Consider the following 26980-nt stretch of genomic DNA (forward strand, 5'->3'; position numbering starts at 1 on the left):
ACCTATGCGCTGCCACTATCCGTGCTATCACCACCATCCTGCTCTAGATCTACACGAGCCTGTTGCCATCACCGTCTCGTCGACTTCCTGCGCCACTTCCGAATTCTTTTGCAGGCCTGTATCATGATTAGCATTACAAGTATTGTGTCCAACAGTAGAAGTATTACCGTGAAGACAGCCGTGAGCCCCTTATCCATCTTCCGTAACCAAAGCAACACAACAGGGCTTATTATAGCAGCAAGCATAGCCATGGCGAGGATGAGAGGTCCAAAAATGGAGATGAACCATTTTGTTTTGTTTGAGATTGCTGACCACAGAGCGAAGCTGAACCAGCCCAAGAACTTGTGTGTACGTATGCGCGCTCTATGTTGTAGCTCGATCTTCTCACGGATCTGGGAGAAGACGTCTTCCTTGTATGCAACGAGAGCGAACTCCTGATGCCGCGTCGCGCGGCATATGCTCCAAGCTAAGCAATACAGTACCCAACTCTTCGCTGGACTTCGATACGTCTACTTCTGCTCGTTTCAATCGCCCTCAAAACGCTTGCTTCGTTTGTCGTCGTCGGCTTATCCCTCCCCATTAAGGCTGAGTTCGAAAAGAGTCCATTTCAATGGGACCTTCCTCAATAGCAACCTCCAAATCTTCGCCTTCTATCTGGCGTATGATTCTCTCAATGAGCTTGTTAAATTGCTCCTGAGTCCAGCCGGCATATCTTTGATACGACTCCAACAGGTCTAGTCCTATAATCGTACATTTTCTAGCATGGCGCTCCAGTATGGAATAATCCAGGTTACTTCGTATTGACCGTACAGTCGTAGTTGATTGAGTGACGGGAAGGTGGCTCTAAGACCGCCCGCTTCCTGCCGAATCGCCCCAACTCATCCACAATATACAGAAGGTAACAATCGGCGGGCAAACTAATGCTGGAAATGGCAGCACAAAGTGATTCGAATGTATGAAAATGGGAGAGTGTTCCAACGGTATCGCATTCAGTAGATTTTAAAACAATCGTCAGAGCAGTGCGGGCGTGAAGAAGTCAGGATGTGCGAGCGACCCAACTGAACGCCGCAGGGAAGGCGCAAACACATGATCGGCTGATAACCCCATCCGATCTACGGTCTCGAAATGCTAGTGAGCTGGCTATGCGAAAAGCAAAAGTAATTCCCAGATTGATTAGATATCGTGCATCCGCAGCCACGAGGGTACATTCCAATCGCAATGGGCGAGAACCGTACGAGTCTGCTTTGTAAGCCTACCAACATCACGATATGATCGAATTCATTGTTACCATGGCTTCAAGAAGATGCTATTGAGCTGATTTCGATAAGAACAGCCGTTCATCTACGAGTTCTCCTGAGATGACTAAGTAGGGGTCATGCATCAAGCAAGCTGCCACAATGAGAAGCTTATCTGTGGACTTCCAATGAAGCCCTTAAAGACATAGAAGCCAGTGTGATACATGTACACATAGCTACTCAGCAATGTTCCGTCATCGTCTTCCTTGTCCGACCTTGTGTTCCCATCCATCCTGTTCACCGTTGTCTTTGTGGTTGGACAACTCCCACTGGCTATCAACTGCCATCCCATATTGCCTTTCTGTGTACTAGTCCTGCTGGAAGTAGAAAAGGTCTTTCGGCGGCCCGTCGAGTATGATCTCGACACCTTTCCCCTCGGCCTCGGTTACGGTGTGCTGAATGAGCTCAAGGAATTGGTCATAGCTCCATCCTGCATAGCGATTGTATACTTGAGCGTCGCTTACGTATTGGAACCTACGACTGTTCATGTCAAGCTCCGCTGATAAGACGGACCTGGCGAATCTGCGTAGTGGATAATCGCCACATGCGTAGATATGCTTGACGGCGGGGAAGTAAGCCGTTACTGCAAAGTATCGAATACAGAATCCCACAGCCGGTAAGTAGGTCTTTGCGGGGATCTTGATGCTTGAAATAGCATCGATTTGCGCGGCTACCAAGGATCGGCACCAAGTAATCGCTTCGCCACTGGCACCAAAAAAATCCATGTTGCCACTTTTGATGTAAAAGCTGTTGAGGGCGTAGCTTTGTGAGAAAAGATTAGTAACAGTCGATTATGTTAAACTGGAATACATCTCACCCTAGCGTCGCAGATTCGCTGTAAGCCTGTCGGCACACCTGGATCAAATAGAATGGCGACTCTTTGCGAATTGTGTTGATGTGCTTCTTTCCATCGCTTGATTTATACTCAATCCGTAAATCTAAGCTTTTATAGGTACGGTTTGATGAGTCCTGAGGACTTAGTATCTTGCCCGGATTTTAAAAATATTATAACTCACTCTAGCCCTGTTGTAGCTGATTCGGAAATCGTACCCGCTGAGAGCGAACTTGAAGATGCGGTTTCTAATCTCTGCAGGCAGGCGCAGCAGGGGCGATTCAGCCGCATTGCGCTTCACACTGACAAACGTTAGATCTGTAGTCCGCGACAAGGAGTAAGCACTTACACTTCGACCAAATGCTTCGGCGTCTCGCTCAGGTCCAGGAGACCGTTGTGGAGCAGCCGAACACTCTCCAGTTGCTTTGGCGTCACGTGGCTCCGAAGCTGCCGGTCTGAGGTTGTTCCAGAATCCATCGCAGTGCTAGTGGTGCGCGTGCATCGGGAACACGGGTTCGGGTTGAAGGAAGGCGGAAGTAGAGCGACTGCGGTCGACGCCTGAAAGCTGTTCACGCAGCTGCTGCCTGCTCGCTAAGTTGGTTTCGAGGAGTCAACGAGGGGGTGCGGGAGAATGCCGGGCAGGTGAAGGCAGAAGTGAGAAGCGCAAATAGCAGCACATACGACGTCATAAGCATTCGTCAACTATCGCAATCTTATTTTCCTAACTCTTACTTTTCGCCTTGGTTACGCCTCTTACGCCCCTGTCGAAAGATGCAAGTAACACCAAATGTTCGGAAGAAGCGCACTACCAGGAACCTATCACTGGTGGACCATCTTTCTCATGTAGTGAGCATGTATGGCCGTGGAGCATGCAAGCGCAGGAATGCCTACTGAAGCTCCTCTCCCTCAAGCTGCTCTTTTCACTTCCGAATTCCTCATTCTAAATCTCCCAATCCCCGTGCTCTGACCTCAAATGCTCCTCAGTACCATGCCCCCACCTTCAAGCTTCACATCCGCATCACTACCATGCGAGAATTCGAACTCGACGTTGATATCGCCCTCCTGATCGATTACGTTTTGCCGAATGGCCTGCAAGACTTCGTCGTCCCCCAACAACGCAAGCATAACTCGGTCCTCCTGTGGAGCGAACCGGCCGTAATAACGACGTATGTCCTCAACCCCTTCATCGAAGGCTTGCAAGCTGCGGAGAACTAGATGGGCAAGATTTGGAAAGCAATCCCTCACCCTCGCCCTTACCAAGGCGGGGAACGATAGTATCTTGCGATCCCAAGCCGGATAAACCTTGATCCATTCTAATAGGGGAAGTGTGATGCTGCTTATGACATCGGCATGTGCAGGTAGCTGTTTCGGTGCCCAACCCAGCACTCCATCTATGACAAGCCATGGTGAAGTCTTGCCGTCGAAGAATGAGAATGTGTTGAGCACGAAGCTGAGTCATATCGAAGTTAGTGAGGGCAATGTTCTTGGACGAACAGTGTCTTAAGCACACGTACCCTAGAACGGCAGTCTCTGCATATATCATCCTGCACACTTGAACAAGTGCGAAGGGAGGAACCGTGCCGAAATAGCTACGGCATGCCCAATTACAGTGAGGAAGTCCACATTTGGATGCGCATCCAAATTTGCGGTCAATCTCGATCGTGTCCCCGCCCAAAGCGTACTTGAAGATACGATTCCTGATCTCTGCAGGAAGTCTTAGAAGCGGTGACTCGGTCGCATTGCGCCGTACGCTACTCGCAATTAACCAAAAGACCTCTACGGCTACTAGGGTACAGTATACGTACGTCTCGACGAGATGTGCCGGCGTCTCACTCAGATCGAGGAGGCCGTTGTCCAGGAGCTTGACTTTGGTAGTCGTCGTCGATGGCTTGCTGAGAGCGTCTGCAACTAATCAGTAACTAGATTTGGTCGATGTGTGAGATTGACGTACCCTGGACAGCATCGCCAATCGCCTGGCTCTGTCCTGTATCCATGGCCACCATGGCTGGCGTATTGTCGCACATTCTTCTGACCCGATGCAAAAGTGTTGCAGAAAGTGAGTGGGCAATAAGTGCGAAGTTTGTCTTGAGGCGAGAGATTAAATATACCTAGCGGCGTGATCGGATCTGGAAGGCACGCTAGCGAGGTGAAAGACGAGGTTGTGGGTGAGCAAACAAACAAATCACCACTGCACCAGCAACATTAAGTTCAAGGGCGATAGCAGATGCACGGCACCAAATTCATATTTTGACTCAGCATGTACAATATCCACAGTGACATCGCTACTCATTGCGACGAGTAAACATGCCGGAAGGCTCTTTCCTCTTTCGGCCTTCCACCACCACCACCACCACCACCAGTGATACCGAGCAAGATGTGCGTCACGCCATATAAGGGTATGATGCAACCGAAGCCGGTTCAAATAGTAGAAGTAGACTCCCTAATAGGAGGAACCAGAACCCCGCCCAATGATATGCCTGGAGCTAGCGTAGAGAGATACGAACTATACAATGAACATAAGGGGGAGATCCAATCGTAACGCCAATTGAAGACATGTCGCTCGCGTCGATGTGCACCACGGAGAAGCGCCGCTGTCCGCACGTGTGAGAAAAAGCATGATGGGAAGGGGGAATATGTAGGTCGTCATTGCGTAAGACATATTAGAAGAGGTATCGTCGTGGTCCGCGCAAACGGGAGGAAGGACTACCGATTACCAGCCTCAAGTTGGCCCGGCGTAGGTTGGGCAGTCGCGCTGTTGTCGGCATTGCCGCCACGATTGCGTCCAAACCAACTTGGCATACTGGGTGCACTGGGCCTTCCAAGTCGTGCTCTCCAGCCTGAGACTTGTTGAGATTGGTTCACTGGAGTGGTAGCATCGGTCGCAGCAGTACGGTCTCGACGGCTGGGCCGGTTGAAGGCACTGAAACTGATCCCCTGCCGAGCATTGCTGTTACTGTTTTGCCGGCTAGGAGTAGAGATCGCTACGACACGGGACCGTGAGAAGGGGTTGCCACGCGCGTTCCAAGCAGCCGGGGGAGATGTAGGCGATCTGAGTCCAGTTGCGTTCGAACGGCGGCCGGAAGACGTCTGTTCCAGAGTCTCACCTTCAGGGCGAGGCTTGGGGACGTAATAGTCGGCTTTGCACAGTGGGCAACAAGCACGACGGCTCGTGAGCCACGGATCAACGCAGCTAGCGTGAAAAGCATGACCACAAGTCAGCCCCCTCACATCGTCCAGGTCCTCAAGACTATCCAAGCAGATGGCACAAGTGTCACCAGGCTCTGCCAGTAATTCTGGTGCGGCTGCTGTTCGAATGGGATCGTCGTCGTCCGAGTCATCGCCATCGTGCTCGTGAGCCTGTGATGGTTTTCCTGGTTCGTAGTGACTGGCAGCGGTTTCCGTCTGTACGAGTTCGACATGCTTTTCGGCCACCTCCTTATTCTCAGATGCGGTTTCCTTATTCTCTCCTACTGTAAGACTAGTGCGTGGTGACATAGTCTCCTTTTGCAAAGCCCCATCCGTAGCAGCGTGATCATCTTGGGCCATGCTGAGCGCAGTGGTGGGCTTAGGGCTCGATGCACCCTCCTGCACGGGTGCAACAACACCCTCAACATCCTTGATACTGTTGGCTCGACTCTGGGGTGCAGTGGCGATGCCACCCGATGCCGGTAGTCCTTCGTTCTCGCGACCGGCTTTCCATTGCTTGTATTTCTGCAGCGGGAAACGCTCGTTGACCTCTTCCATGGTCATTAACTTCTTCTCCCTTCTCCTCCTGTGCGGCCGTGGCATCGCCGTAAGGTCAATTGGCTCTCCATCTGCGGCGGCGCGAGCAGCCCGGTTGCGTTGGTTGTATCGGAAACAATACTTTACACCGACGATGATCCTAAGCATTGTTAGCGGGCGCTTCGTACCGCGGGATCGGTATCACATGAGCATACCAAAGGTTGGTGAAGACAACACCGAAGCCGAGTGCGACGAAGAACAGTAAAGGCGAGCTGGTCGGGCCACCTCCGCCTCCGCCTCCACCGCCTCCACTCGTCGGGGTGGCCACTGGTGCTGTTGATGTGGAAGACATTGCTACTCGCAGCGTCTCATGTATTTACAACGATCGATTTACCGACCTCGACGGTGAGTAGGTCGTTTGCTGTGGCAGCTATTTACAGAACGAAACGCAGATCGTGGATCCACACAATAGGCCGTCGATGGACCGGTTGCGGATGGTCGCTTTGTCCTACAAAGAACCGGATGCGAGGTCGAAAGCGAGTGCGCGACTTGTTGTTCGCGCGAACGAGGTCGGAGTTTACTCGAGCGACGTCAACGTGTGGGCGAGAGAACAGCAATCGGCCTGGGTGGCAGGCGTGCTGAGGGCAGCGGTATCGTGGCGAGCAGCTGGACCGGGCTCAGACGGGAGAGCACCGGGGCTGTGAGTTGTCGACGGCGACAATGGAAATCAGCGATGGTATCGGATCGCTACGCTTGCCATGCCCTCCGAGTGCAACGCAGACGGTCGGGATCAATGTCGTGCCTTGTGTCGTGTCGAGGCTGGAGAGCGGAGAAGGACAAAGGACTCCCGGGAGCGATGGCGTCGCAGAGCCGGACAGCGCGCCAAGCTAGATTGAGAGCGGCTCGGGTGATCTCTTAATGACAATTCGCGCAGACACTGCGGACAACTTGCCGAGCGAACGCAGTGGTGAAGTCAACGAACGGTGGCGATGGCGAAGCGAACACTTCATACGTATGCAGTGACAGTCCAGACCTGGTGAAAGGCAACTGCGTGCCTGCACTGCTATCGGGCAGCGCCTGCCAGCTCTGAAGTTGCGGCAGCCACGACCGCCGAGGCGCCCCTTCCTGTCTCAGCACCCTGGGCGCCTGTTTGGATAACTTCCACCAACATACGAACGCCATTATGAGCCTATCGCATCGGCGCACAACGACTTTCCAATGCTCCGCTCTGCCAGCTCCTCATCTGGACTGTCATGCGAGCCCACACCACACACGAGCTGGGCATCCAACGGAGCCGCTGGTCGGCGCGTGCTTTTCCGCCCGCTCGCTGCATCATCTGTTACCCGATGCGCTAAAAGCGACTAGCGCACGCTTGTTTGCGTTCATCACCCGCTTGACTTTTCCAAGCTTTGGCACCACGCAGTGTTGGCTGCCCACTTCGACATTCACCCCGACAGACGATCCCTCCCGCTTAAGGTGCCTTGCAGTAGCAGCTGACTTGAATACCGGCTTTGCGGCACCACAGCAGGCCTCCGACAGCGAGTCCGCACACTTTGCACCCCTCTACGAAACTCCGATTTCGCCAATTCTCGTCTAACGTCATCCATTTGCAACCATCAGGAGCCCTGCAGAATCGTGCACTGCCCCAGTCATGGCCGAGTCCGCCGACCCCAATCCAGTCGTTTTCTTCGACATCACGCTAGGAGGTATGCCGTATGCAGCCCTTTACAAATCCCAGAACCGGCCTATCGTTGCTTATCTATCTCTCTTTTCGTGTTGCCGCGCGTTGCGTTTGAGGTGGTGCTGGCGACTGGCTGCTAAGATGGGCAATAGGTGAGAAACTGGGCCGCATCAAGATGGAATTGTTCAAGGATGTAGTACCAAGGACAGCGGAGAACTTTCGCCAATTCTGCACTGGAGAGACCAAGAACAATCGAGGCCAGCCACAGGGCTACAAAGGGTGCAAGTTCCATCGCGTGGTAAGTACATACCACACTACCGAGCGGATGCACTTGGTTCTTGGTAATCATTACATTTTACCTGCACCATCTCACTGCCAGTGCTCAACAAACCTAACCAACATAGATCAAAGGGTTTATGATCCAAGGTGGAGATTTCATCAACGGCAATGGAACTGGATCAAGAACGATCTATGGCACCGAGAAGTTCGCTGATGAGAACTTCAACTTGAAGCACGATGGGCCTGGTCTGCTCTCTATGGCTGTACGTTATCTCGTGTGCCAACATCGTTGGCCATACTGACGACTTCAGAACTCTGGTCCTAACACCAATGGCTGCCAATTCTTCATCATTAGCTCCCCTACCGGCACACCTCACCTGAACGGCAAGCATGTTGTCTTTGGCAGGGTCGTAGATGGCATGGACGTTGTCACCAAGATCGAAAACACACGCGTTACGCAATCAGAGAACAGACCGTTGCAGGACGTTGTTATCGCGCAGTGCGGAGAGATGTGAGCTTTCAGAGACAAGCACCTTCCTCAGTTCAAGTTATTTCTAGCTCTGGTCTGGCGCAACAACAGACCCGTCTACTGGCCTAGGGGAATGACCATGGACTATTCATCATAGTGACTAACACTATCCTGCATGTCGTGTTTCCATGGTTCTCAAAGAGAAACCTCAAGGCTTAAATACTTGAATGATGAACGAGGACTACATGACGGCCAAAAAAACTTTTCTTCGTTTTCAAACAGAGACTAGAATAGTTGTACTATTCTTGTTACCAAAACGGTATCCTTGTCATCTATACATAAGTCTTGCTCGTAAAATCGACGTTCACTTTGGATTCGTGAAATGTTAGTGCTGCTCTTGAATGAAGATTCCGAGCATTAAGACAAATTGGGTTGTTTCCTTCTGGCACCCATAAACAGATAAATGCAAGGAGAGATTACAGAGCGTATTATCTCATTGCAACATGCCCTTCGATAATGCGCGTACTCAGCTCAGATCGACGCGAGTGCACGTGATGTTGGAAGGCCTTTGCACAGACTCTCGAAAAGTCACGAGAAACTCTACTTTTTGTACTAAAGAGGGAGGTAGCAGAGCTTTAGACTATTAGCTCCCATAAGAAAGATATTAACAAGAATTATGTGGTTGTGGTGTTGCAGTAACCTTTGAAAAGGCAGAGCTTGTTCGGCTATTCCTCATTTAGTTCCCAAGACCCACACGCACTAGTGTAGCGGGGATCGCACTAACATCTTTCTCGCGTGCGCTACTCTGACATCTTTCACCGACCCTCCATTTTTCACGAAAGCCCGCTCCGCGACTGCTTACAAGCTCGCAACCTCGACCCTCGATTCAATGTAACCTACGCTCTCACCCTGCAACCCTCAACATGGTGTCGCTCGCCTCTACCAATCGAGCTCCCGGCGTCATCGCCCCCAGCGTCGGTAGCAGCCTTAAGCGCAAACTCAACTCCAGTCCCGACAGCAAGCAGCAGCTCTCGAGTCAAGCGAAGCGCCGCCGAGTCACATTTGATCCCGAAGTCGATATTCATATTCTCGCCGACCCGAACGAGAAGAGTCAAGAGCTGGTGGGCGAGGAGGTCAGTCGTGCATTGGAAAAGCATGCCGCCGGCGACGCGACCGGCTACGACGTGTTGCGAAGCTTGTTCACAGCAAGGCCCACTTCCTCAGACGCACCCTCCACTGGACTGCTTCACAAATATGTCATCGCCCTCACCAACAACGTTACCCATCTTAAAGCTAGCCGCGGCTTGGTACACGCCGTCCTCGACTGCCACTGGGTTGCACGAAACGAGAACTTTGTGCGCTCATACCGATATTTTCTGCGGTCACTGGTACAATCTGACCCCGGCTTCACCTCTGGTATCCTCGCCATGCTGGTGAACTTATTCGTGGAGCCGCCATCGCCGAAGATGCGGCAGGAGGACGACCCGCCCATCCAGCGGGCACGACTACAGACCCGGGTGCACGATGCTTTACGATATATTGTACGCGCGAGCCCGATGACGAGCACATACCTCCAACCGGTCCTCAACTCCACGTTCCCGTTCCCGACCGATACATCCAAAGCACACACGGATTACATCAGCAATGTTCTCAAAGTTGCAGAATACTGCCCCGAGCTGAAGGGAGCTATACTATCACTTGTCATGGACAAGCTTGTGAAGATCGATGTCCAAATCCAGGTCGATATGGAGGAGCTTGACGATGACTTGGAAGATCAGCTTATCGAGGACTCGGTTCGCGATGATCTTGATGACGATGATTACGATAGCGACAACGAGTCGGTGTCGAGTGAAGAAAGCCTGGATGAAGAGGAGCGCCGCGTGAAAGAGATCAAAGAGTCGGTCACCAAGCTGGACAATATCATGTTCCTCCTCTTCAAGTACTACGATTCTATATGGGAGAAGGGCGATCTTTACGAAATCGACGTAACGTACCAGAGCCTCCTCTCACAATTCTCCAGCATCATACTACCCACGTATCGCTCACGTCATACACAATTTCTCCTCTTCCACTTCAGCCAGATGTCTCCCGACCTCATCGATCGCTTCGCTGGCTGCTGCTCCCAATTAGCTTTCGACCAAACCCGGCCTCAGATCCTCCGTGTCGCAGCAGCTGCCTACCTAGCATCTTTCATCGCGCGTGGAGCACACGTACCCGGCTCCACCGTTCGCGATGTCTTCGACCTGCTTGGATTCCACCTGGAGACATTACGACAGCAACAAGAACCCACCTGCAAAGGCCCTGACCTCCGACGCTACGGCACATACTACGCCATCTCGCAAGCCCTCCTCTACGCCTTCTGCTTCCGCTGGCGTGACCTCATCGAGACGCCCGACGGCCGGCCGCCCACAGACCAGGAAATCGTCTACCACGAAGGCGACTTCACCTGGTACGGTTCCGTCAAGGAGACGCTCTACAAGAACGTCTTCTCGAAGCTCAATCCCCTCAAGATCTGCGCTCCAACCATCGTACAGCAATTCGCGCGCATCGCACTCCACCTGCGCTTCATGTATGTCAACTCGCTGATCGAGACAAACAAGCGGATACGACTGGCAAGAGTCGTTGCCGTGGGCTCGCGGGAGACGGCGCTCACGATGAAGAAAGGCGAGGAGGGCTTCTTGCTTGACGCGTACTTCCCGTTTGATCCGTATGTGCTGCCGAGGAGTAAGAAGTGGGTGGAGAACGACTACGTGCAGTGGAAACCTATTCCTGGGATGGAGGTGCCGCGGGACGACGACGATGACGAGGAAGAAGAGGATAGTGACGACGATGTAGACGATGATGATGACGATGAAAGCACGCTGGACCTTCCTGTCGCCGCTGTCGGAGGTGTACCTGAGGAGGATCTCGACGACGGGACCGATGCGAGCTCGTCATAGGGGATGCGCAGCTTTGGATTCTGTTTTAGTATATTTAGCATTGCGAGGCGCTACTTGGGTCTCGGCATCGGTTATTGGGTACTGCATTTTATACCATTGTGACGTGTATGGGTATGATATCAGGGGTGTTACTGGGGTGCCATTGCACAGCGATTACGAAGTACGTTTAGGATATGACGGCATACGGTATCTGGATAAAAAAGTTTATACAATTATATCATAAAACTTCCCTCTTCCACTGCGCTGTGATGATTTGACGCTGACCGTGTCGCGTGTCGCCAAGCCACCAGTCCGAGAGGTGTCAGTTACCTGAGGGAACGCGTCCTCAATGACCCAAGTCGTTCAAACGAAATTGACATTTACCGGCCCAAAGGCCTTGCCGCACTATCGTGCCACAAACAATACGCAGAGAAGGTATACCGCCCAGGAAGATCCGCATCCAGACGCCTGCAGCAATGCACACGTGTATGCCACGCCTTGAAAAACGCCTTGTACTCCACCAGTCGCCGTGTCGTCCTCCGGATACCCATCAAAGAACATGCACTTCCAACACCTCTTATCGTACCCAACTCCTCCAGTCTTCCCTTTCCACCAAGTCCATCTCAACGCCCAATCAAGCCGAACGCTCACACCTAGCAGATCCACACAAAAGCAGAATGGAACTCACCTGCGTCAGCTACGCCTTAGTGACCCTGATCGTACTCATCCCTTCCGCACCCCCCTCCTCCTCACTCAGCCTCTCCAACGGCCTCACATCCTCCAACCGCATCGCCTTCAACAAGTCCCTACTCGCCCTCAGCCCATCTCTCAACTCCAGACTACTCTTCCAAAGCGCATTCTGCAGCAGTAGCGGATCGCCCTGCACACCGAGTAGCGCCTCAGGCGCCGGGCCACGCGGGATAGGAAAGTCGACGAGGGGGTTGCCGTTGGGGCCGACAGAGACGCGGATTGGGCGGGGCAGGTCGTCGTATGTAGCGTCGGTGGTGTATCCGTCTTCTGCGTCCGAGGAGGTGGGCTTCTCGTCGTGGCTATCGTTGCGGCGCAAGCTTCGTGGGTACTTTGTGCGTGCGAGGGTCAGCTTTTCGAGGGCGTCCCACGCTTCGTCTACGTCCTCATCGTCGGCGGATTCGTCGGTAATGACGCTTAGAGGGGGAGAGTCGTCGCTGCCGAGACCGAGATTGTAGGCTGCGGTGTGCGACCAGCCGAACTCGAGATTCGGGGAGCGCTGGGCGGCGCGGTGGTAGGCCGAGGGGACGTTGTGGGGTGGTGGTTTGAGCTGGGCTTGCATTTGTGAGACGGAGGAGACACCGCGGGCGTGCATGGGTGGTGCGTGAGGGTCAACGTTTGTTGGAAGGCCTTGCTCGTCTAATGTCTGGGGAGTGAATAGGCCGGGAAGAGCATGATTAGGCTCTGACTGTGACTTCATATGATACGAAGTGCGGTTGCTATTTTCGGTGAGCTGTACTTGGTCTTCGAGATTGAAAGGGTTGTCGTTCATCTGTTCTGTCGCAGCTGAATACGTAGTAGTGGATTCTGAACCAGCCGTACCGGGACGGTAGTCGTCAACCATTGCCATGTCTAGATCTATCATAGAGGTGCGCAACGGTGATTCGGGCGCAGAGCTGACCCGTGGATACTCGTCAAAAGTCCCTACTGGGGCTGTTGTAGCGTGCCTCAGACTAGGTCGAAAGTTTGACTCGAGAGTTGGAGAAGATGCGAACGGTTGCGGATAATCCGGCTCCGGCTCACGCTCTTCCAACCCACCCATGGGGAATTTGAAGTCCCGCGTCTTGCGATTGTTCAAGGGTGGCATGTCATTCGAGGATGGAAACTTCCAGTCTTTAGTGGCTCGCCGTGAGTTCCGCTGATTCTGATAGTTCGCCTCTGCCATGGCTGCATCGAAAGTCCATTCTCTCGTTGCTCGGTTTGGCTTCGGCGGGAATTTGAAGTCGCGTGTCTGTCTATTCGGCTCTGGCATAGGCTCTTCTGCCATGGGAAATTTCCAGTCCTGCGTTCGGCGATTTGGTTGGTCAGAGGATGGGAACTTCCAGTCTTGCGTCCGCCTGTTAGAGTCGTCGTTCGCAGTAGGGAACTTCCAGTCTTGAGTCCGCCTGTTAGAGTCTTCGTTCGCAGTAGGAAACTTCCAATCTCGTGTTGCGCGCTTGGTAAGCTGGTCATCCTCATCAAAACGATCTCGCTCTTCATCTTCCAGTTCCATCTCACGCATAAGGCTCTTCATCCTGTTTGCTTTCAGAGTAGGCACTTCACCCAAGTCAATACTAGGCACATCAGCAGCCGTAGGTAAAGAAAAGTCCAAGTCGATGATTGTCTCTCGATTCGGTGCGCCGGGATTGAAGTCACGAAGCGCGAGATCTGATGGAGGCCGGCCATTATCCGCGAAGTCAACGCCGCTGTATCGGTATGGTGACTTGTCCATATCGAACAATCGGTTCAGTCGCTCTTCTCCTTTCTTAATCTGTTGTTCACGGAATGTGGCCTGGAGCTTCGCGAAACGGTCCTCGTCATCAATCGGCATGTTCATCCCAACGAAGCCTTGACCTGATGTTGCTGAGAATGGATCGGGAAATGCTCTGGACAAACGATTTTCGAACTCGTCTGAGGTGCTAAAGGTCCAGTCATCGTCTTCGCCGTCTTCCTCCGGAGCAAGAGGGTCGGGCGCTTGAGCGCCGCCCGCATAGAATAATGAGGCTCGAGCGCCGCCTTCAAGTTCCCATTTGTAGTAGTCTTCGACTAGTTTCACCAGAATGACGGTGGGAAACATCTTCGTTGAATCGATAAGGAAGGGGTGTGCCAGAATCTCGTCAGGAGTAGGGCGATCCTCTGGATTCGGCTGTAGTATGAAAGAAATGAACTGTTTAAGAGTATCAGAGTGCCTCTCGCCTTCCAAGACAGGGACTCCGGTATCAGGTAAATCCCACTGAACGGTTCTGTGGAAAGGCGGAAAGCCTGTCGCCATTTCGTAAACGGTACAACCGTACGCCCAGATATCGACCTCGGACCCATACAGAATGTCCTTCGGTCTTATCCTACTTTGCGGGTGGGCGTCCTTTATCCATTCGTTCTGCAGTTCAGGCGCCATCCAATAAGGGGTACCAACAATGGTCGACCGTTTAGAGCTCTCAGGTTCAAGTTGTCCAGATACACCGAAATCGCACAGTTGCACACGGCCATCCTCGAGAATCAAGATGTTGTTACACTTGAGATCTCTATGCAAAACGCCGGCTTCGTGCACATATTTCAGTCCCAATGCGAGTTCCCGCGCAATCGGTATGATGAATTTCTCCGGCAGTCCTGGTCCTGGATCTCTGAGATTCATGGTGGGCTTCATTAATGTATTGACGCTGCCACCACTGGCATACTCGCTGACAATCCAGAGTTCATTATGGACCGACCGAGCTTCTTCGATGATGTTGACATATGGCCGTGCTTTGCTGTCTCGCAGCTGCTGGAGAATGTTGATTTCTTTGAGTGTTTCCGAGAGGTTCTTCGTGGTCATTTCTTCATAATCAACAGAATCAATGTCAATGATCTTGATGGCAACCAGTCCATCATTGTTGCGGTTTTTGCTGTGTCTAATCAGCACTGATTCCCGAAGGCTTTCTGCACACTACAAACCCCTTAAACACACGGCCGTATGCGCCTTTGCCGATCAACTCGTAAAAGTCATATGGCGGCGGCTCGTCACCACTACGCTTGGCTCTCTCAGCCACTATGTTCTGCATCTCCTTCGCTTGCATGATCGCGCGGCCCTTGGTGCCGGCGCCAGCCGGCTGTACCGACAACCGAGTGGGATCCATGATGTGCTTTTTTTGAGAATCTTCTCGTTGAGACTGCGATAGTAACTTGATAGCTTGCCCAAGCTGAACTTCGAAAGGAGACTCGGGTATGTCTTGAAGTGGGCTATCGACAAGCTCGCCTGCGGCCCAAGGTATTGCAGTGACTGGAATCTGCAACGGCGATAAACTCGGCACGGGTCCCCCAAACTTCAGTTCTGTTATAGATTGTCTGCGACTGACTGCGCGACTCGACTGTAAGCTTTTCGGCTCCCTCCTGCCCGGGCTCGAGTTCGATGTGTGAATGAAGATGGACGGCGGTGGGGAGACTTCTCCGAGCGGAGTGGTTGGAGAGGATATAACGATTGGGAATCGTGCGTCGGCGATTGGTTTCGATATGTGAGATTTATCGATTGACCGGCGCGGTGTCTTCTTGATACCTAAACGGTTTGTTAATTCTGTGATAGAAAACCCCCGCTTACCACGGCTACCCTCGGGCGCATCCGCGGGCGGAAGCGCCAGAGGGGACGAGGCATTAGAGCGCAAGTCCTCATCGAGTCCGGCTAGGTCGCCAATAGACGTCTTTGAACGCTTCAGGCGCATTGGAGCCAATCGTGGTGGATGTGTCGCGTGTCGTGTCGCATCGTGGAGCTTTGCGCGGGCGCGGGGTTTGTAGTAAACAGAAAATCAACTTACAGGTTGCTTGGTGAAGCGGTGTCTAGCTCGCGCTCGAGTGAATGGTGTTCATGTTGCCTGACCAGTGTCGGTGTGAGGCCGAATCGGCGAGCTGCCACTTTCGTTCGTAGACACTTCCGCACTCGCACTCGGCCCGCGAATATCGTACAGAAAAGAAGACAAGCTATGCAATCGCAAAACTAAAGCAAGAGATTCATGTAACGTATCGTAACCGCGCAAAGCAGCACTCGTAGAGAGACGTGGTGGGATGCCAGAGACATGCAGGGTCTCGCCGTCTGAAGTGGTCTGGATTTCTCCGCTGCTAATGCAACCTTATTTTATGCGGTTAGAAGCACTCCGCACCAGCCACCGGATTCCGTTGACATCATAGCGCCACATCTGAATGCATCTCGAAAGTTGGTTATTGGAGACGTAGAATAGTAACCTCCATACATCGCAAATATGCCTCCCAAACAAGCACCGAAGACTGGCCCGAAGGCGGTGACCAAGCCGCTACCTAAGGCGCAAACGAAGCCCCTCCCAAAAGCTGCTCCCAAAACCCCACAACAAGCGCTCCAGAAAGCTGGAGCGGGACCTCAAACGAAAAAACGGCTGCCGAAGACGCAAACGAAACCAAAGGCCAATGTTGCGAACCCGCAAGCCGCTAAGAAGCAGCCGCCTCAGCAACAGGGCTGGCTCTCGAAAATGGGTAGCCAGGCCGCGTCTGGCATCGGCAACTTTACTGGAGCTGTCGTATCCGCTGCTGGCAACGGTGTAGCGGGTGCTGGTAGGGGCGCAGGCACGAGGTAAGTCTCATGACCACTTACATACAGACGTACAGATGTTGACATGTCAACAGTCTTGCAAACACATCGCGCGGCTGGGGCGACACCATTCGCGAATACGGAAACTCGATCAAAGACGTCACTGGCGCATCGGGAGCTCGCGCGAGCTCAGCAAAGAACCCGCTCGGATTGTCAAGCACGCCACAGGGGGCGAAGGCCATCATGGCCTCGCGACCTGGGATCGCAGGAGGGTCAAAGGGCTCAGGAAGCAACCCTTTGGGATTGTGAAAGCGAGATGACTTATTATGTCAGAGGATTATGTCATGAGGTATGAATAAAGTGGGATCTTCGTTTATTATACAGTACCGGAGTAAGGTTGGGTATCTTCAGAAATCTTGTACAAGTAGTTTATCGCCTCGAAAAGTAATCAAACAACCAACCGATCGTTGAGATTCCGTGTCATGTCCTGTGCGCCAAAGCAATGCAGATGTAGACGCCAGCTAAAATCTCGAGAAGATGAATTTTGAGCGACTAATATGGCCACACCATGTTGCCTCAGGCTACCTGGAAGGCATCCAGATCACCAGTCGCCATATCAGGGACTCCAGCGTCGACTTTGGCCTGTTTGATCATGTCTTCTACCGCTGCCGGGGGGTGCGAGCGTTTTAAAACCACGCGGATGAATTCTGAGAGTAAATTGAGGCCAAGCTCCCCGATTTCTTCGTCCTTGAATCCGGCGTAGTCTTCCGGAGTGATATTCATCTTCTGCCACCGGCGATCCACGAGAATGTAGTAGACCCGACCTATTTGCTCGAGATTCGTCTTGTATACTCCACGGTGGTGAAGGCTTGATCGCTCAACAGGGCCTTTGTTGCGCATGTCGACCCAAGCGGCATGTCGCTGGATTATTTCCGCAGATATGTCGGATGGAAAGATGTCAAAGGTCTTTCGCAGGATATGCAGACCAACAAGCGAACCTGCCAGATCGTTCGTATAGCTGAAGCAGTGCATCACCAGGCTTGGCAGCGCCTTCTGATCCGTGGCGGCTAAACCAATCCGAAACCGCTCCGCGTCAGGTCTGGCTCGACAGCGCGTCCACCATTGGACGGTCTCGGCCAACAACTCACGTGGTCGAGGAAGGTTCGGGTCATCGCGAGCAACCTGGTCTCCAAGCGCAAGTCGAAGCATCTTCCACAAGCATCTGATGCTGGATCCGTCGGGAAAGACACCGGGTGAGCCCGCCGGTAGATCTGTCAACGATTTGTAGGTCTTCCAGGCTTCGCTGAATTTTCCTTGACGGCACTTGTTGTCCATGAGAATATTCATCAGCTCTGTGTTAGGCCGGATGCCACTCTCTTCTAATTGTCTCGTCAAATAATCCACGTGCTGCCACTGCAATCTATTTGCATGGTGCTTGATCATGATTGCAAACGTGGTAACGTTGGCGTTAGGAACATGCCTCAGAGCCTCGTCGTCTGGTACCAATTCTTTCCTCTCAGCGGCCCATTGTGAGATTAACTCGGACGCTGGCATGGCTGGGAGCTTCTCCACGGAAGCTTTTCGTGCCTCTGCAATCATTTGCCAACCGATATTTTCCGCTTTCAGGACGTATGGATTCTGCTCGGATTGCTCAAGTTCGGTCCGCATAAGTGCTTTTAGCAACATATTGAAGTGAACGGTCTGGGGTCGAGAGTTACGGCGGAGCATCAGATCTATAATTTGCCCTGCAGCGTCCGGAGCATTGAAGATCACCGCTGCCTTCATCCAATGAGCAAAAGCATGTGAGTGATATGCTGGCGGTAATGATTTGACCGCTTGCAAGCCAATGCTGGTCATCTTCGAGATGTTGGTTCCTAGCCGGTAGAGCATGTGTAGTCTAGAAAGAACTTGCTCTATCTCTACAGGAGAATATGATTTGGCGAGATGGCCTTCCTTGATCATGTCACGAAACACAAGCTTAGCGTACGTCAAATGACGAGCTTCCAGAAAGCCCAGAAAACAAGCGTCGTAGTCGTCGAGCATCATTTCTTCGCCTAATTTCTGCTTCAACTGTCTATACATTCCGTTCGCCAAATCATGATGCCGGGTATCAGAGGATCTGGTGTGAGCGCGAAAGACAGTCTTAATAACAGATGGATCCCACGAGGGATAAAGGTCGAACAGCTCTGCCATGATCTTGCGTGCGCGATCAGGGTTTCCGGAAAGCGCGTACATTTTGGCACCTAGCTCCAGGTGTTCAGGTTTGTAGTCGTGCCGTGAGAGGCCGTTGACACCTTCATGGTCTTCTTCCCATTCTTTCAAGGCCAGCTCTTCTTGTCCATTCAAATATAAACCGTCCAGGTATCTTATCCGACGTCCTACTGGCTCGTAATTTCTACAAGTCGCCATGTCCGTCTCCAATTCCAAGAGGTGACGCGAAGCGTCGCTGGTTGGAGATATCCCCCGCTCCTGTATCTTCCAGAGTATATCCCATGCTTTGTCTGGTATTGCATATACTGTTTCCGGAAAGCGATGCCGTAACCGACGATAGGTATTCCACAGCATCAGACGGAGTCCTGGATGATCCGACTTCGTGTCCGCCAGTCGCAGGAGATGGTTCAGTTTTGTTATTTCGGCGCGACCCTCGTGAGTATACGTGTCCGTGCCTCCAGGAAACACCTCGAATTGCTGCAAATGGCGCAGCTGCCAACGCTCGACTTTGAGCAGTTCGTCTCGCGAGCCATCGCGCGGATCGGCGAGAACGTCTGCCTGAAACGTGTGTTTTGTAGGATCCCATGGTTTTATGTACGTTGGTATCGGTTTGGGAAATGTGGTGACAGAGCGCGCATGTGAAGGTCGCGGAGGGCGGAGAAGACGGCTTATGCTTCGCAAAGGAAGCAGCATGGGGAGGGGCGTTCTTGATGCGGTCGCTGCAGATCTTCCCCTTTTCCGAGTGAGAAGTCCATCTGAGTAGTAGTAAGATTATTAAAGAATGCAATGGACCGTAATGATGAATGGAAATGTTCACGTCGCGTCCTCCTAAAAAGTTGCAAGTCGACACACCAATCGGCGGCCGGATCATCTCCGCCCGGATCACGTGATCTAATCGATAGGTACCTACCAGAGGTAAGGACGATCCTCTGCGAACACTTCTTCTCAGGCTGCACTGGGTGCTCGGCTGCTGTCCACTGGTCTTCCCAATTCGCATTAGTTACACGCGATAGCAACACCGCTTTCCAATGGCGACAAGATGCTGCTTACCAGATCAGACAGCGGAACGCCTTCCGGATACGGCTGCGGATGGATGAATTGTACGCCTAAACATGAACGCGGTGACACGGTAGCTCGCCTACACTGCGGGCCTTGCATCCCGTCCTTGAAGATACTTTGTCTTCAGAGGTATGCGAGCTTCAGTAATGATACGTTCTCTCCTTTCCGTGGGTTTTAGAATGCAGAACCGAAGACTGTTGATACCCCTGGAAACTCGATTGCACCCTCCGTATTGAGGGGCAAAATATAGCAGCCGTAACAAAACCTGGATTGACAAGCTTCTCAAGCCCGGTATCAGCCTGGTCTATGCTCTACCGGTGGATTTCTTGTACTCGTGGCTCCTAGACAGGACCAAAGCAAGATGCCCTCTCCATGCATCGGCTGCAGAATTTGGTCGCGTACAAACGCTATCGTTGTCTTCTCGAGTACGTTTCCATGCACAGCCTGAGTACCTCCATGTGTGCTCCTTTTCTGGCAAACGGGCGTGACCCTTCATTGGTGGGTTAATCAAGAAATAACAGATTGTTGGCAAAACAAATTGTTCAAATTTCCGGTCTAGGAACTTACAGCTTTGCAGAAGTGTCTTGCTGACCTTGAAAGCGTCGTCAGTGCATCAGCGTGATGCATGGTCGGTATATTGTGGATCGATTTAGCCGCAGTCCAGAACATTTCCCTTTGCCGCTCCGCACCCGTCGATCATCTGAATAAAGATCTTTGAGCATGGCTGTGCGATTCACAGCTAAGCTTTTTCCCCGCATGTTTCTATATGCCGGACATGCATGCTAGCATAACTCGTCGATCGGAACATTGACGCTTAGGACGCGGTCACCTTCAAGCCTCCAAACGGGCGATGTCTGGAGTCTGAAATGCTCCGCTCTACGCCGGACAAAGATCTAGCACATGTGCTGTTCACTCAGAAAGCTCAAAGCATCTCGTCCATGGCGTGCTGTGGCTACACTGTCGGCGCAATTTAAATTGGCTTCGAGCTTCGACTTAAGATCCGGGTGTGACCGAAATCTCATTGTATTTACATCCCCCGTTGCATGGTTGGTTCGGTTACCCACGCGCAATTTTCAAACAAATATGGGGAAGGGCCAGTGTCCCCAAGGTCGCAACATGTTCAGACGGCTAATGTGAATGCATTGCGCTTTTGTCGAGAATATACGTAAACCAGAACGTTGGCCAGCCATTACGGAAGCGCACAGATCTTTATATGCTCGAAATGCCGGTTCTAGAAGATTACCTGCTGCATCTGATCTTCGCCGCATGGCTTCTGTACCTGCCATTCGTACCGGTTTTCCTTTGCTTCCTGGGACGTGACCAAAAGCTCGGGCTGTTCCCTACGTTTCCCTTACACGAGAGGGCTTTCCTTCAAGATGCTCGCCTCACTGTTCTGGGCGACTCTGCTGATTGCCCCTTCATGGGCGCAAAGCCAGTTTGTAAAGGGCCAAAAGTGGCAGATCATCCTCACGGGCGTGCCAGATGTATCGAAATCACCTCTTCCGCCTACCGATGCACCAGTATGGGATATTGATCTTTTCGACAGCGACACGGCGACTATCACAGCACTGAAAGCAACAGGAAAGATTGTGATATGTTATTTCAGCGCTGGAACAGTGGAAGACTGGCGCGCAGATGCAAAAGATTTCCCAGCTGGAGATGTTGGAAAGGTGCTGCCGGAGTGGCCGAACGAGAAGTGGATACGGACAGGAAGCACCAAAATCAGGGACATCATGGCGAAGCGCATCAAGCTAGCTGGAGACAAAGGGTGCGATGCTATAGATCCGGACAACATAGGTACGTTTGGAGATTCTGTGAATGGATTACAATACTAACCCTTGCTTCAGACGGCTACGTGAGTGCATGTATTGCTTCGATGAGCTACCCACATTCCTAGAAATCTTTCCAAGCCATGCTCATGGTGAAGCACGTCCCCTACGAAAAGTTAGCTAACAAACTCCTCCAGCAAAATGACAACGGGCTCTCCCTCAAATCCCAAGACGCAATCGACTACGTAAAATGGATGGCCACCGAAGCCCAAAAATTCAACATGGAGATCGGCCTGAAAAACTCCCTCGACATCGTCGACGCCCTCACCCCAACCGTCGACTTCGCCGTAAACGAACAATGCGCCCAGCTCGGCGAATGTGACCGCTACACCACCTTCCTCGCAGCCAACAAGCCCGTCTTCCACATTGAATATCCCACCCCGCTCAACACCGCGGCTGCGAAAGGTGTCGATTGCACAGGCCCCGGCACCTCGGGCATGAGCACCATCCTCAAGAACATGGCGCTCGATGGCCCCGCAGTGTACTGCGATGGCAGCCAGGTGGATACCCCGACGAAGGGAGGTACGAGTCCGCCGAGGCCGACGAGGACGCAGACTCCTAAACCTACGACGACGAGGACTGCTACGACGCGCTCGAGTACCACGAGACCGTCTACTACGCCACGCCCGACGATGTCTCCAACACCTACGAGGACGACTGCGACGCCGGCGCCGACGAGCTCGGCGGGACCAGGGAACGGGTGCAAGTCGAAACACTGGGATCAGTGCGGTGGGAATGACTGGAAGGGGTGTACGGTGTGCGAGGTGAGTCTCCTTCTCCTTTTCTTTGCTCTGCTATTTGAGAATGTTGCTAAACTTGGACTTCGCAGTCGCCATACACGTGCAAAGGCGTTTCGCCGCCGTGGTATTATCAATGTCTATAAAGGTGGGAGAAGGTTAGGCAATTGTGTATTTAATCTCTGGTGTGTAGTACAAATATACCCGTTTCAGGCTTCATACATGACTATGTGTTCTGAAGGTGCGCTCAATCATTACCCAGCAACAACACATACTCTTCCCTTCCTTGAACGACGCCTCAAACGATCTTAACCTCTTGCTCTTCGCTCTCGTCAAAGCATCGCGGCGGCATCCCCTGGCACAAACCGACCCGCTCAAAAGCTCCTGCGACCGTTGTTGAAGGAACAAGGAGGAGTGCGGTGCCTTCGCCAACGTGCGTCTGCCTTGCTTCCTGCTCAACGCCAAGAAGGGAACATCGAACTCTGACGGGGTAGACGTGTTGGGATGTAGGCTTGGTGGGCATATATGCGGTAATGTCCGGGGAGGTCGTGATGTCTGAAGAGACAGGTTTGATCTCGGAGCTGAGCGTCTTAGTACGAGAGAAGGGACGATACCAGCGTAAGATTGGACGCTGTTTCAAAAAGGCCTTTTGCCCAGGTGTGGATGTCGCCAGGTCGGTAGGCGGGATGGCTGAGCGTGGCGTCCAGGTCGCAACACGAAGTGCATGGCATCCCTCGTCTTCTGGCAGGGATGTGTTACCAGTGTCTCTATAGTAGTCTCCTATCATTATTGACGAGAAACGGTCGTTACACAATGGCTCCGTGTAGCTAATTGGCATGTCCTGCCTCGTTTGCCGCCTAAAGGCGCCCAGTTGGGCGTAGACAAAGCTGTCAGCCAAGCCACACCACTCAGCCAAAGGGACTTTCTTTTAAGCCTTTCGAAAAGGTTGATCAGAAAGAGGATCTAGGTTTGCATCTGGGGTGCTACTGAAGTTTTGGGTATGTGAACTATGCTATGAAGGACGGATCTCATACCAAGACAGATGCTCTGTTGTACATCAGCTGCACCACTGCAATCGATCACTGTATCAGCATGTAAGGATACAACCTAGCCTTACCCTCCAAACTTTACGCGCGCCGAGCTTCAAAATCCTACTCAATCACTTTCCCCTGTTTCATATCCCACTTCCTAACCGCGTCCTCAACGATCGGTCTAATAATCTTCCTCCCCGCCCCCGACTGATGCTCCCACACCATCTGTCTCGGCGCCAACTCGTCCACCCGATGCCACTTCTTCAACCCCAGACTCTTATCGCTCTCCAGCGCCCTCTTCACGGCCTTGAACAGCGCATCTGCTTGCACTTTATCGATACGCACGTCGTCGCGCACAGTAAGCACAATCTCGCGGATCTTCTTTTTCTTGCCGTTTTCATCTCTGATCTTGTATTTGGTGAGGCAGATGTCGATGTCTGTATTGATTGAGGCGGTCCACGCAGCGTGCACCGCGAACCAGTGGAAGAGCTCTCCGAAGCCAGTCTTCTCGATTTGCTCGTCCAGCGAGTACGGGATGGAAGCGAAGCCCAGACTAACGGTGGGGGTGCGCGGAGACGGCGTATCCACGAGATCGCCTTTCCAGTCGCGGCGGAGGAGGTCCCGGACGGAAAGGTCGTCGAGGTCTTTCTTTGCGTCGCTGAGCACCTCGTCTACCGCCTCCATCTGCTCGTAGAGATCTTTGTCGGCCCATTGGCTGCGCTCGAAGACGCGCTTTGCGGTGTCGATGTCGGTTTGTGTTGCCTGTTCCAGACCTCCGGAGTCGATTGATATGGCGCTGAGAATGAGTTCGAGCAGTTCGTGCGGAAGGTGGTATTCTTCAGGTAATGCGTAGAACTCATCGAACATCTGGCGGGCTACAAGACTTGTGCAACTCGCTACCTTCTCGAAGACGCGGGGGGAGGCGTCAGGAGCCGTGTCTTTGTCCACGTGGTGATCGAAGATGCTGAGTATTTTCGCCCGCTCCCACTTCCGGAGTGGACTCGCATGGTCGACCAGCACTATACCTCTCAGCTTCATCGCCAGCGTCTCCGGATCCTCGGGTAGCTCGTCCATGGTAAGTAGATCATCATGACCGCTCGTCATCTTACTATTCTTCAACGCCAACTTGTTCTCTGGCCTCAGGTCTAGAGCATCAGTCTGGGTCTGCAACAACGCAATCGCCTTCGATGGATTACTCGTATTCTGCGTCGAATGCTCAAGGTGGTACGCCCATGTCAGGGCCGAAGTCATGGAGTCCAGGTCGCCAGCCTCGTTTCCCATGACAAACACCCATTCTGACTGCTTCCCAGCCTGCCAGTCAACGAGAAACTGCTTTTTGGTTGCGCGCGACCATTCTGAAAAGTGGCCAACGCCTATGTCCTCTGTTCGTGTGGGTGCGGCTTTTCCGGATGAGGCATCCAGGACGATCTGGGCGGGAGACGCGGCCGAGAGGGACGCTAAGAGCGCGGATGGCAATAGCCGGAGAGATTTCATCTTGACTAGGATGCTATCGAAGGAATGTAGATACGAACCTCTGCATCGCACACGGAATTTCTCTGTGTGCTGGTCTCAGCTGGATCGCCAGAGAAGCGCTGGGGCGACGTCATCGCTGGGAAACGTGCGCGGTCGACTGGCAGGAACCCACTGGTAGGTGGCGTGGCGCGGCGTGGCTGGTGCAATTCGCTTGAGCGCCCGGGCGACTTCAACATCACGTGTGAATGCCATGTTGCTACAAACCTTTCGTACAGTGAACTGAACCTTCGTCTGCCGAATCAACAACGTGGGTTCAACTGTTGGAATCTGAGCAGGGTAGAAGGTTTATAAGTGAAGAGAATGCGGGATGCATTTGCACATGTGAGCACCGTGTTGAGCATCATAGATTGCAGCTTTCAATGAAGGTTATTGTATTGTCTACCTATTCATCATTGGATAACACACTTCGAGGGCAAACCACAAGGTCCACTCTTGTGCTCACTTCCCTGCGGTTGACCAGGCACACCAGCACGGTGCGACCTAGCTCCAGCAGCAGCCGGTGCACTCTTCCCACCGGTCTCTCCACCATTCGCATTGTCGACTTTCGCACCCGTACCCGCCAGTGCGGCCTGCTTCTCCTTCTCTTCGGGGCTAGCTAGTCATTTGACAGACTTGGCCACAGTCTCATAGAACGTTCGTCCCTGGATGGTCGCAATCTCAATCTCCCGCGGCGAGGGCTGGCGCGATCCGTCCGAGGAGGCAAACGTGCCTGCGCCCCAGGGAGAGCCGCCATGGACCTCGCTGAGGTCGGCCATCTGAGCTGTGGAAATGTTAGCCATCAATCTCTTTTGCAACAACACAGATGTCGGTGGCACATCGTTATGTCATGGAATAGAGAAGCCACTCACCGAAGGCATGCTTGTAGCCAAACGGCACGAAAATGATTCCCTGATGTACCAGTGTGCTTAAGCACGACATGACGGTGCTCTCCTGTCCGCCGCCAAGGCCAGCCGTGGAAACGAAAACGCCTGCAAATTTTCCATGATAAGCCCCGGTGGCCCACTGCTTGCCCGCCTTGTCCCAGAAGGTCTTCCACTGCGCGGGGAAATTGCCGTACCTAGTCGTGAGACGGAGAGTCAGTCACTTGTAGAGTTTGGGACCGGGTGTGTACTGTGACATATGTTACGTACCGCGTGGGGATGCCGAGGAGGAAGGCATCGAAGGGCTCGAGCTGCGCAGGGTCGGTGAGGGTTTCGACGTCTGTGGGCTTGGGAGGAGCGTGCATCTTGGCGAGGACATCTTCGGGGAGGGTTTCTTCGACTCTGCGAAGAGGTTAGAGAGGCGGACCGCGAATGGTATTAGGTGGGGATAAGTACTGGAAGAGCGTCACGGATCCGCCGGCTGCTTCAATGCCTTTCTTTTCGGCTTCGGCCTGGTGATTGGGATTAGCTGGACTGTTTGTGCCCGAGGATTGAGCTGCCAGTAGGCAAGACAGCTTTGGGAGTAGTTTATCTCACCAATTGACGGATGTGGCCGTACCTGCGGCGCAAAGTCAGTATAACAATCGCAGATTGAAAAAGGGTAGAAATAGATATCTTGGCTAGCTGCAAATGTCTAAAACTTCACACTCGATCACCGAGTGTGAAGGTTTCAAACATCTTCATAGCTAAAACACCCACTTTGTACCCTGACGTTACTCACATGGAGTAGTACGCGATAGCAATCTTAGGACCCATAATGGCAGATGTCGAAATTCAAACTCCGAATGAAGCGATGCAATAGTAAGAGCTCACAAGACACTGTCTCACACGTAGCTATCCTCCAGCAACCCAGCGCAGGGCGTAAACCCCTCTATATACCCATCCCGCCAGCTTCCAGACCAAACGACGTACCCGTCGACTCGGCCCTCCCTCCTCCCTCCCCATTGGCCAATTCACTTGCTCGAACATTCCGCGCACCAGACAATGGCCAGGACCCCTCGCGAGGCTGCAGATTCTGGTCTAGTGCCCGGCTAGCCCTGCTGTTCGCAGTGTCAGGAGAGCATAAGCTAGCGTCATCCAGTCTATGATTGTCGCTGGTGCGGTGATAGCCTCATTAGCTCACCATTGGTAATGCTGCGAAATAGGTACGTGGTGCTTGGCGGACGTGCCCCACATCAGGATATCTGGGGCGCCGGCTTCCGTAAGAGG

General features: G+C 52.8%; 11 protein-coding genes across 11 annotated transcripts; 4 read left to right on the forward strand and 7 right to left on the reverse strand.

Moving 5' to 3' along the window:
- Positions 1–1603: 1603 nt before the first annotated feature.
- On the reverse strand, positions 1604–2604 carry N0V89_011390 (uncharacterized protein; the record flags this gene model as incomplete). The annotated part of the gene is made up of 2 exons (XM_056220121.1): positions 1604–2042; positions 2477–2604. 2 exons carry the CDS (start codon positions 2602–2604, stop codon positions 1604–1606), a joined length of 567 nt encoding a protein of 188 aa, XP_056065424.1.
- A 492-nt stretch (positions 2605–3096) lies between these two features.
- Positions 3097–4130, reverse strand: N0V89_011391 (uncharacterized protein; the record flags this gene model as incomplete). The annotated part of the gene is made up of 4 exons (XM_056220122.1): positions 3097–3577; positions 3642–3671; positions 3933–4029; positions 4079–4130. 4 exons carry the CDS (start codon positions 4128–4130, stop codon positions 3097–3099), a joined length of 660 nt encoding a protein of 219 aa, XP_056065425.1.
- A 700-nt stretch (positions 4131–4830) lies between these two features.
- Positions 4831–6202, reverse strand: N0V89_011392 (uncharacterized protein; the record flags this gene model as incomplete). Its single annotated transcript, XM_056220123.1, has 2 exons — positions 4831–6010; positions 6066–6202. 2 exons carry the CDS (start codon positions 6200–6202, stop codon positions 4831–4833), a joined length of 1317 nt encoding a protein of 438 aa, XP_056065426.1.
- A 1299-nt stretch (positions 6203–7501) lies between these two features.
- CYP3 (Peptidyl-prolyl cis-trans isomerase H) lies at positions 7502–8325 on the forward strand (the record flags this gene model as incomplete). Its single annotated transcript, XM_056220124.1, has 4 exons — positions 7502–7556; positions 7684–7829; positions 7936–8073; positions 8122–8325. 4 exons carry the CDS (start codon positions 7502–7504, stop codon positions 8323–8325), a joined length of 543 nt encoding a protein of 180 aa, XP_056065427.1.
- An 877-nt stretch (positions 8326–9202) lies between these two features.
- RRN3 (DNA independent RNA polymerase I transcription factor) lies at positions 9203–11218 on the forward strand (the record flags this gene model as incomplete). The annotated part of the gene is made up of 1 exon (XM_056220125.1): positions 9203–11218. The coding sequence occupies one exon, from the start codon at positions 9203–9205 to the stop codon at positions 11216–11218; it is 2016 nt and encodes a 671-aa protein (XP_056065428.1).
- Positions 11219–11894: 676 nt separating this feature from the next.
- On the reverse strand, positions 11895–15615 carry N0V89_011395 (uncharacterized protein; the record flags this gene model as incomplete). The annotated part of the gene is made up of 3 exons (XM_056220126.1): positions 11895–14805; positions 14855–15452; positions 15495–15615. The coding sequence occupies 3 exons, from the start codon at positions 15613–15615 to the stop codon at positions 11895–11897; spliced, it is 3630 nt and encodes a 1209-aa protein (XP_056065429.1).
- A 534-nt stretch (positions 15616–16149) lies between these two features.
- Positions 16150–16760, forward strand: N0V89_011396 (uncharacterized protein; the record flags this gene model as incomplete). The annotated part of the gene is made up of 2 exons (XM_056220127.1): positions 16150–16493; positions 16547–16760. 2 exons carry the CDS (start codon positions 16150–16152, stop codon positions 16758–16760), a joined length of 558 nt encoding a protein of 185 aa, XP_056065430.1.
- A 267-nt stretch (positions 16761–17027) lies between these two features.
- Positions 17028–19355, reverse strand: N0V89_011397 (uncharacterized protein; the record flags this gene model as incomplete). Its single annotated transcript, XM_056220128.1, has 1 exon — positions 17028–19355. One exon carries the CDS (start codon positions 19353–19355, stop codon positions 17028–17030), a length of 2328 nt encoding a protein of 775 aa, XP_056065431.1.
- A 1742-nt stretch (positions 19356–21097) lies between these two features.
- N0V89_011398 (uncharacterized protein) lies at positions 21098–22289 on the forward strand (the record flags this gene model as incomplete). The annotated part of the gene is made up of 3 exons (XM_056220129.1): positions 21098–21518; positions 21632–22050; positions 22128–22289. The coding sequence occupies 3 exons, from the start codon at positions 21098–21100 to the stop codon at positions 22287–22289; spliced, it is 1002 nt and encodes a 333-aa protein (XP_056065432.1).
- Positions 22290–23438: 1149 nt separating this feature from the next.
- N0V89_011399 (uncharacterized protein) lies at positions 23439–24812 on the reverse strand (the record flags this gene model as incomplete). The annotated part of the gene is made up of 1 exon (XM_056220130.1): positions 23439–24812. The coding sequence occupies one exon, from the start codon at positions 24810–24812 to the stop codon at positions 23439–23441; it is 1374 nt and encodes a 457-aa protein (XP_056065433.1).
- Positions 24813–25450: 638 nt separating this feature from the next.
- PST2 (flavodoxin-like fold protein) lies at positions 25451–26527 on the reverse strand (the record flags this gene model as incomplete). The annotated part of the gene is made up of 6 exons (XM_056220131.1): positions 25451–25611; positions 25700–25908; positions 25982–26113; positions 26168–26223; positions 26309–26330; positions 26493–26527. 6 exons carry the CDS (start codon positions 26525–26527, stop codon positions 25451–25453), a joined length of 615 nt encoding a protein of 204 aa, XP_056065434.1.
- Between the last annotated feature and the right edge of the window lie 453 nt (positions 26528–26980).

The sequence above is a fragment of the Didymosphaeria variabile genome (assembly GCF_027946475.1).
Source record: "Didymosphaeria variabile strain IMI 356815 chromosome Unknown scaffold_9, whole genome shotgun sequence".
Lineage (NCBI taxonomy): Eukaryota > Fungi > Ascomycota > Dothideomycetes > Pleosporales > Didymosphaeriaceae > Didymosphaeria > Didymosphaeria variabile.